The 9,743-nt window shown below is 43.2% G+C and overlaps 1 protein-coding gene across 1 annotated transcript; it reads right to left on the reverse strand.

Moving 5' to 3' along the window:
• Positions 1-4,884: 4,884 nt before the first annotated feature.
• Positions 4,885-7,768, reverse strand: LOC119336369 (pectinesterase 31-like). The gene is made up of 6 exons (XM_037608389.1): positions 7,380-7,768; positions 6,709-6,813; positions 6,545-6,622; positions 6,259-6,446; positions 5,964-6,137; positions 4,885-5,189 (listed from the first exon to the last, which is right to left on the reverse strand). The coding sequence occupies exons 1-6, from the start codon at positions 7,650-7,652 to the stop codon at positions 5,027-5,029; spliced, it is 981 nt and encodes a 326-aa protein (XP_037464286.1). The 5' UTR covers positions 7,653-7,768; the 3' UTR covers positions 4,885-5,026.
• Positions 7,769-9,743: the final 1,975 nt, after the last annotated feature.

Genomic DNA, 9,743 nt, shown 5'->3' on the forward strand with positions numbered 1-9,743 from the left:
AAGCCCCCTCTCCCTCTCTTGATGTGGTCATCCGAACCGGGGATGAGCACGTTGCGTACACTCGAGCCCCACTGATTGCCTTTGATCCAGTTTTGGGTGTTGATAGTCCCTTCCTTCCCCCCCAAATGTGGCCCTGGATATCAAACCCACATGAAGGATGCTAATTTAAAGGTGGTTCTTGAAACCAGCCACTCGTTAAGAGTTGTGAGTGGCTAGTTGACTTGTCAAGTAAGGGCCTGGATGCTTGTGTAGCGAGAGGGGTATTTGAATTATGATTGTTGTACTTTGTGGTTTATCAAAGAAGTAAGGACACGTAGGAAATCATGCAAAAAAGGACATGTATGTAACTCACCTACTATTCTTTGCCTCGTTCCCTTCTCTCTCGCTTCTCTCGTCAAATCCTCATCCTCCAGTGTGAATTCTCATGAGATCAGACGGAGGGGATGACAGCCATGGCAAGGCCAAAACACCTGATAGCCATGGCAAGACCAAACGCCACCAATTGGGACTACGATCAGGTGACATGCCTATGCGTAGTCATGCCATAACATGCAGCCATCCATCTAACGTTCAAACAAGATCCAACGCCACTAGTTGGCCCAAGTGAAAACAAGCCACAACTATACAGACTTGGGTGACGGACGGGGACTATGGCGGGGGGAAACTAGGGATTTGCGGGACGCGTCCTGCTCTCCCGCGCCGCGCCGTGCCGCAGACAAGAGGTTGGAGGGCGGCTGTCGCCATGGCGGAGGAGAGGAAGGCGAGTTGAAGGGGAGAGGCCAAGGTGGAGGCGAGGCAGCCCAAGGCCGTCACCGAGGAGAGCGAGGAGGGGCGCCGTCACCACGAAGGAGAGGGGCGAGGGGTTGTGTCGTCGCTGCAGAGGAGGGAGGAGTTCCACTGCACCGCGAGATTCCATGTGAACCTCTCCAGATGAATCTATAATGAGTCCCCTCTTGTTCATCTTTAGACTAAACATCTTCTAGAATTTCACTTTGCCTGAAGATGTTCTTACACCCTCATCGGATCAGTTGTACAAATGCTCTAAAGTACTGCTTGACTGCTTGTTTTTCTCTAAATAAAAGTGCAAATCTGCAGCATCTTTTCATGAATTTGGCATATCCCTTATTAAACAACATCCTTGACTTGCATCTCTGAAATTGTAGCTTATATCTACTCATGTTTATGCAATTGAAGTACACAAGATAGTTTTTCTGCAAGGTTGTTTGATTTAGTAGCAAGTAACAAACCAGTACTTTAGAGGGCAAGAAACGTGCACATTTGATGCTTCTGTACGTGTTTATGGTGGTCATGCCATGATGAGTAGGTTCTGTTTATGGAGTAATGTGCACATGAATCCCAATCATGTGTATGTACTGATTGCATCATGCATTTTAACTTAGAGATGTTCCTATGCTACCTTCTTTTTGCATTCCATCTTGTCTTCTTGTGTTTTTAGTAATCATATCGGTCCGTCACTGATTATACACGTCGTTTTGAATTTTTGCAGAATCTGGGTATTATGCAATTGTGAAAGTGTTGTGCAATGGAAGAAATTGGCAAGAGGATACCTGAAGTTGGTATGAGATTTAGAGATTCGAATGGGGCCTGGGTGTTTTGAGTAGAATATGGGGGTCACATAGGCTTTGATGTAAGGAAAAGATGCACCAACAAAAGCAAAATTTATGGAAAGGTGACTTCATGCAGATTTGTTTGTTCCAATGAGGGCCTTAGAAATAAATGTTAAACCGATCATGAGCCAAAGCATTTTATAGCTGAAAGAAGAACTGACTGTAGAATTCGGATGCTTATTATGTTGGATCGAGCGGCAAAAAATTATGAAGTTACTGATGTTGTGTTGGAACACAACCACTACCTTCAATTGCCACAAACCCGCCACTTGTTGGCATCACAAAGGAAGATTTCAGAACTGCAAGCTTTCGAGATAGAAACCGCTGATGATTCTGGAATTATGCCAAAAGCCACACATGAGTTCGCTTGTGGTCAAGTTGGTGGGTTGCTTAACCTTGGTTACACTTGTCGTGACCAAATGAATCATCTGTGAAGCAAGTGGCAGAGGGAGTTGGCTTATGGACATGCTGGTAGTATGTTGAAGTTTTTATATGACAGAATAGTCGACAATCCATCATTTGAAATATGCTTTGCAGCTCGATTGTGAGGAGGATATTGCCAACATATTATTGGTTGATGCTAAATGCTACTTGACTACGCACACTTTGATGATGTTGTGACACTACATTTGGCACAAATAAAGAGTTTAGGCCATTTGGTATTTTTCTTGGGCTCAACCAGTTTAGAGAAACAACCCTTTTTGGTGCTGCATTGATGTTTGATGAAACACATGACTCATTTATATGGCTATTTGAGACATTTCTAGCTGCACATAATGGAATGCAGCCTAGGACAATTTTATACAGATCAAGATGTAGCAATGGAAAAATCCATAGAGAAAGTTTTCACGGAATCATATCATGGATTGTGCACCTTTCACATAATGCAAAATTCTTGCAAACATTAATCTCCAGTGAAGGGCGGCGAGGAAGATGGAGTGGAAGAGAGACATGAAGTGGAGGATGAAGAAGAAGAGTCCCATATTCTCACTGATTTTAGTGCTTTTATGTATGGCTATGAGAACAAGATAACATTTGAAGAAGCATTTGCCAATATGAGGCTAAAAGTGCATAAACAAACCTGGTTGGATAGCATCTACAAGGTGAAAGAAAAATGGGTTGAATGTTATATGAGAGATGTCTTTATTTGGGAGTGAGAAGTACACAATTAAGTGAGAGCTTCAACAATGCGTTGAAGAATCATTTGAAATCAGATTGTCATATTGTTCGATCCATGATGCATTTTGAGAGGACGGTGGAAGTAAAAAGAAGAAAGGAATTGGACTCTGAATTCGAGGCGAGGAAGAAGTTGTCAAGAATTAAGATGTGCACACCTATGTTGGTGCAAGCAAGCAAATTGTACACTCCAATTATTTTTGAAGCATTCCAAGGTGAGTATGAAAGATCGATGGCTGGATGTTGTAGAGTATTGGATGGAAATAACAAATTTGTTGTTGCTATTGGGAGTTTGCACCGGTGATTTGCAATTTGAGAAGGAGCGCATAGTGGTAGGTGATCATTCGACCCAAATGGTTTCATGTAGTTGTGGAATGTTTAATAGGACAGGGATATTGCATGGACATGGTCTAAAAGTTCTTGATTTGATGAATATAAAGACATTGCCAACACATTATATCTTAAAGAGATGGACTAGAGAAGCACACAATGGAAGCATACATAGGCAAGGAAGGAACGTGATAGAAAATCCAAAATTAAAAGCTCAACTCCGATACAAGGACTTGTCTCATAAGTTTCACAATATGACACATAAAGCAACCAACTCTCATGAATGTTGTGTGCTACTAGAAAGTGCACTTGATTCCGTTGCTCCACGCATAGATGATTTACTCAGTGCAGCCCCTAGTGCTTTGAGTGAACCATATAAAGATAAAGAAAATGTTGATCCAAAAGTGCAGCAAATAGATGAGTTGCTTAATTCTGCACGGCTGAAGAAAAAAGAGGTCCACTCATCAAACTTAAGGAGAAAGAAAACTTGGCTTGATAAGTTACTCAAGGGGAAGCGCAAAACAACTAAAGCTACCACACCAACAACAACAAAAAAGAGCAAAGGTATGTTGCAAACGATACATGCTATGTTGCATTGTTCATTTGTAAACTAATTACTATACTTCTCATTGGCAGCAACAAAAGAAAAAAGATGGTGTGCAACAAAAGAAAAAAAATATGATGTGGAGCCTCAAGTACAAGTGAAGAAGTATGAAAACAGCAAAGGAGCAAATTTGGATCTTCAAGAGAGCAATGGCATCATCAGTTTCACCCAGCTCTTGACGGCTCCACCTTGTGACCATGATTATGTGTTCTAGCATGCTAGTTCGTTAGATAGTATTTTTGGACATGGTTAACTATAGTATTTTGGGGCTAACCATATTTTGTGGCCTAATTGTACAAGTGAAATGGCCAAATTGTACACCTGAATCATTGTTTCAGTAATAGCACTTGGTTCTGGAATTGTACTAGAGCTATTGAATTTCAATGATAAGTGGATCGTTGTCTCTCAAGAAATCTGAAGATTAGTGTTTTACACAAGTGCTGCTTCTCTGCAATTTTATTATGCATTCTTTGCATAAACTGTAGTTTATCTCTGCTCATGTTTATGCAATGGAAGTATACATGAAAGATGTTACTGAAAACTTGTCGATGTTTGTTAACTGACAGAAAAACTGCTGCTTATCTCAGTAGTAAACTGTTGCAGTTTGTTAACTGAAAACCTGCAGCTTATCTTAGAACTAAAACTGACTGAAAAACTGCAGCTTATCTTAGTACTAAAACTGACTGAAAAACTGATGCTTGTGTCAGTAGTAAAACTGCTACTGTTTGATAACTTCTGAAAAAAACCAGTGCTGTTTCAACCTACTCTGTAGCTTTATAACCCTCAAAAAAAATACTCTGTAGCTTTATATACGTCGCAGTAGTACTGGACTGAAAACAGACTGTAAAACCGAACCATGTTTCGGTTGTATCGACTGGATGCCTCGTGCGTGTGTGTGAGAGATTTTTTTTTTTTTTTTTTTTTGCTTTGGATGGACTTTGTCCGTTGGATGACGTTTGAACGGCAGCTGGGTGGCCGCATGTTACAGCGTGACTGCACAGAGGCATGTCACCTGATCTCGGTCCGAACAGGCAGAAGGGTGGCTGCTTGGGGGAGTGGCCCCACCACCATTGTCCGCCGCACAGACGGCAGCAACCAGCGGCGGCGAGGGGAACAGGATGAGTGGGAGTCTAGGGTTCGGGAGCGGAAAGCTAAACAAAAAGAATATAATGATTAACGTGGATACAAAAGTGAAGAAATGTGGCAAACTTATAATACATTCCCCAAATTTATTTACTAGATAGGCAACGGAGGAGATTTGAAATACGAGTAGGATCCTGGGATCAGACTACGCTGAGGCTGGTATCTTTATCGCCATCATCTGGAGAAGCCATGGTCTATCAAGGTCTGGATCAACGAAGGAGTGTGTAAGGAACTGCTCTGCTTCAAGGTCAAGCAGTTCTCTACACCAAGACACCCTGCTTGATGACCGGGAACCGGGCCCTGAGCACCTGCGGAAAAATAGTGACAAAAAGGTTAACGATGTATAGCACACTAAAAAAAGGAGTGTGCATTACTTTAATTTGGTTAGTTCAGTTCCGTAAACACGGTGTTTGCAGTAAATACACTTTTTTGGTAATTACGGTACCAAGACTTTGGTACGATATGGAAGCAAAATAGAATTCTGTTTCAGTAATATCAAACTGCTTTCAGTTCAAAAAAAAAAATCAAACTGCTTTGGCAATGTTTCGGTACATACCAAACTGACCAAAATTGACGAAATTTCAAAAATGTGATGATATATTGATCAGCAGCATAAAACCTAAAACGGTGAAGGATTTTGCAGGAAGCCAAGCGCCCAGTGGAGAGGGGTGGGAAACTGGGAGCAGGAAGCCTTTCTGGGCCTGGAACTTCAGTAATGTACCAGGTTTCCTTTTCAGTTTCATACTAAACTAACCGACCGTAGAATGATCAAGGATTTTGCTACTGCGACGAAAACCAAAAACCAGACTAACCAGACTTCGGTTTGGTTTGGTTTTTGGTTATGTATCAATATGCACAACCTGACTTGATATGCTACGTTCATAGCAACATATGCCATGCATCTCATCGCAGCTGCTAATCGCGAAGAACATTGCAATTAGAATCACTCCTGAAGCATAAGTTTAATTGTCTACGAGGGATTTGATGTGAGTGTCAAGATCAAACAGAAGCTATTGTAGCATACGACCATCTGAGGTTCATATAAATCGGATGAAAATTACTATATCTGATGAATCCAGTACCTGTACTCATAAAAGCAAGCGGTTCTTTCATTCTCAGATTTGTCCCAATTATGCCACCCAGTGGCCTTAACACAGCGATCCATAAAAGTGTGCGCAAAGACAACCCTCCCAAAGGGCCCCCATGGCCGACCCAGGAATATATATCCAGCTTCTCCGTTTCCTGTAATAATACACCTGAGCATGACAACAAGCAGGTGTAAGATACGGCATACTGAAATGCTCAAGCTACATACCAAACTTAGTGATGAGCTAACTAAAGTTGACAAGATCTAAGAATGGGCATGGGATGACTCACCTTAGGAATACATAGCCAGTTGATTCTGAAGAGGATTTCCGACTATGGGCAGTAATAAATCCCGCTGATTTGCAATGTATATGGCAATGTTCCAGAAGGGCAATAGAGTTACCAAAGATGAAGTCACAGTTACCCTCAATGTAACAGTCTCTTAAGTATTGTTTTCCATAATGTAAATATAATGTATCCTACATGATTTAAGTCCAAGTTAAAATCACACAAGTAATACTGCTTATTATTCTGATCAATGCAGTGATTTAACCAGGAGGTGAAGAAATATGCATACCTGCCAACCAAGGAACCGACAACCATAGAAGGCACACTTATCTGCTGTTACCCGGACTGCGACTGCTTGCCCGGATCCCTGCATCACAACCAGAATACATCAACTTCCCACACCCATTGCATGATCATCTCTTTGTGCAAGGAGAATAGGTGAACAACCAGTACCTGGGGAGCTGAGTTCTGAAACGTGATATTCTCTGCAATGAAATCCTCTCCCTCGACGATAACTGTTCCACAGCCAAATGTTCCTGTCCCAATGACCCTGGATGTCTTTATGACAGTAAAAGGTACAGTTGGTTAACTCCAGAGATACTAGAATTATTACTAAGAGGACAGAGAACGAACACATTAAACATTTAGCAGAACTGTGAAGTCAGATTTAGGTTAAACTTATCTGCACCAGACTTCTGCCTTTTCTGAAGCATAAACATTAATTACTGTGTGAAAAATAAAATCCTTTGGCTTATAGTTTGCTTAAATTACCCACTTGTCCATCTTCAACACATTATAAGATCATAGAATGGAAGTAGTCATGAAAGGGTGTGACGCAATGGATATAATACCTATAAATTTCCATCAAACATAGAAAATGACTTGTAATAATCTACTATCTGCCGGCCTGTTAATCATGTCAACGAGGAAGGGATGAACCAAAGCATATCAAAGTGGGCCTGTTAGTGCAGAGCAGACCCGTGAGCTTAGAAAAGCATTTGGCGATGTAAGCATGTGACACGGAAGCAAATCTAGCAAGCAGGTGAAGGAGATCCCGAGGCAGCAATTGAATTCCTCGCAGGGGAATTTCATCGAGCAGGAAGGAGGTAGGGACTAGGGAGTACCTGGGCGTGCTTGATGCGGGTGGCTGTGTTGTCCCAAGAGATGACGGTGGCCTCGGCGGACGCGCCGGCGAGGGTGATGAAGTTCTTGGTCTTGGGGACGTACACGGGCTCCCGGTACACCCCCGGGGCGAGGCGGATGACGGTACGCTCCCTGTTGCCCAGTGGCACGGCGTCCACCGCGGCCTGCACCGTGGGGAACGCCTCCCCGTCCCCGCCCCCTCCTGCGGAGCCCGGCGGAGCCACGCGGAGCACGCGCCTGTGCGGCTGCGCCATGGATGGATGGATGGCCGCGGTTATGGACGCGCGCGCGGTCGTCGGTGGGCTGGTTCTTGGTCGCGCGTGCGTTTGTCGGGTGTGACAGCGGCTGAAAGTGTGGACCGGGACCTGTGTGCGTGTGAGCGAGGGAGAGACGGAGGCAACGGGGAGCTGTTTATATAGGCGAACGAAACCGGAGCGATCTGGTGGCCGAAGCGACGCTGGGTTTGACTTTGAATGCACCGGGCAGCTTGAGGTTTCTTACTTGTCTACTTTTTGTAGAGGGTGGGTTGACTTTCTCTGCTTCCCTTCCTTGCCGAAGGAACACAAACTTTCTTCAAAAATTATTCAGATTTTTTTTAAACACGGTACAGATACAGGGGCTCACAAACACGAAGAAACAGCACCGCCGTTTGTTTAGAGCGCCGCCTGAGAGAGGACTAAATTACTTTAACATAAACTATTAGCCGGAGCCAAGACACCGGGAATTTCCTCCCTGCCACCGACCAACGCAGCGGCATGCAGAGGAAAGGCGGATCCACGGGCTCGCTAGTGGAGCCTGGAGGGGAAGAGTCTGCCCTACCCATCGCTTACGACGGGAGGAGAAGAAACGGGTTGATTGTCCTCTAATCCATGAGAGTAGCCTGGTTACTAGCAGATTCGCGTTTGGATGGGAGTTGATAATGGGAAATAGGAGTTGAGGGGATGGGAGTTCAAGTCTCATGGATTGGTTCAGAGACAGGGAAACTACGAGATTTTCTCGCGTGTTGCTGCCGGAATTTAAACATTGATTCTGGATGAATTGTGTGTCAATGAAATGACCTAAATCAAAAGCCATTATTTTTTAAAGTAATTATGTGTGAACAAAGAGTACACATGCACGCTGGACCATTGGAGTTGCAATAATTAAATTAAGGAATGCATGTACTATAATGCTAGTGGATGATGATGTGGCATATTTGGTGTTGTGCAGGACTGCATGTTGAAAGAATTAAAGTTAGTGGGGATCACTATTTATATATATATAAATATAGAATATAGAATTCAAACGAAGGGGAAGAGGGGTCTGAGGATCCAACTCTCATAGATCTTCAACTCAACTGAGAGATAGGGAATTGGGTCTCCATGGTCATTGCTAACATCCGGTGATACAAGGCAGTGAAAACCCCGCAAAAATCACCGCTAAATCACTAATATAGGGGAAAATCCTAGCTATATATACCTCCAACAGCGACATCATCCCTTGCTCACTAAATTCGCAAGCACTAACCGCCTCTCGATCTAGAAGGGCAACACCTGATACCAAGAATCTAGATAGGATGGTTCTTCTGGCTTTATTCTCGAAATCTTGGAAAAATCCTAGGTAATCTTACCGTCTAATGGGCTAGCTTCATCCTCTTGAATATATATTATTCAATTGTTCTAGCTTTTCACTATCGGTGTGTATCTATTCCCTTCTTTTCTCTCTGCACCTGTTCATGTCTGGTTGAGTTTGGAATAAAAAGATTTTCCCTTTCTTTTGCAGATTGATTGCCACTAAAAGGTTGTCCTTTCCCAAGTGTATGTGTTGATGCTGAATATATTCGCATGCACATCTACGCAATGATATATGCATGTCTCTTTCAAGCATATTGTATCCATGCAATGGCACGCATAGACATAGACAGGTCCAAGTTAAGTAAATTCTAGAGATGTGATTTCCTTCTGAGTCGGGCACTCGACTCCCAAACAGGGTACGCCCACAGTATATAATTTAATTATGTACTATGATATACTTACCATATTGCTCTACATTGTGGTACATATTTTTCATCAATTTTTTTTTTGAAAAGGAGGATATACCCCCGGCCTTTGCAACTGGACGATGCATGCATCTATTTTAGTTATTCACAAAAACCTTACAAAGTAGTACATCAACAAGTCTGAAGCCATCATCTAGTCCTACTCCTATCCCCTTGATGAAGGGGTGCCGACTGTCCGAGGCGAATACCAAACAGACATCGCACCAAAGCTTAACATCTAAAGCCGGATGCCCCAACCCAGCCACATACCGGGACTGGGTCACACACCGGTCTAGCACTCTGAGAGGCCGTCATCTTCCACCGATCC

Source organism: Triticum dicoccoides, chromosome 1B (genome assembly GCF_002162155.2).
Source record: "Triticum dicoccoides isolate Atlit2015 ecotype Zavitan chromosome 1B, WEW_v2.0, whole genome shotgun sequence".
NCBI classification, from domain to species: domain Eukaryota; kingdom Viridiplantae; phylum Streptophyta; class Magnoliopsida; order Poales; family Poaceae; genus Triticum; species Triticum dicoccoides.

What these genes read in the sequence shown, in the direction of transcription:
- LOC119336369 (XM_037608389.1), bottom strand. Translation starts at nt 7,652, where the DNA reads ATGGCGCAGCCGCACAGGCGCGTGCTCCGCGTGGCTCCGCCGGGCTCC. An exon ending in TTCAGAACTCAGCTCCCCAG is followed by an intron (nt 6,623 to 6,708) that starts GTACTGGTTGTT and finishes GTTGTGATGCAG; the next exon opens with GGATCCGGGCAAGCAGTCGC. An exon ending in ACTGGCTATGTATTCCTAAG is followed by an intron (nt 6,138 to 6,258) that starts GTGAGTCATCCC and finishes TGTCATGCTCAG; the next exon opens with GTGTATTATTACAGGAAACG.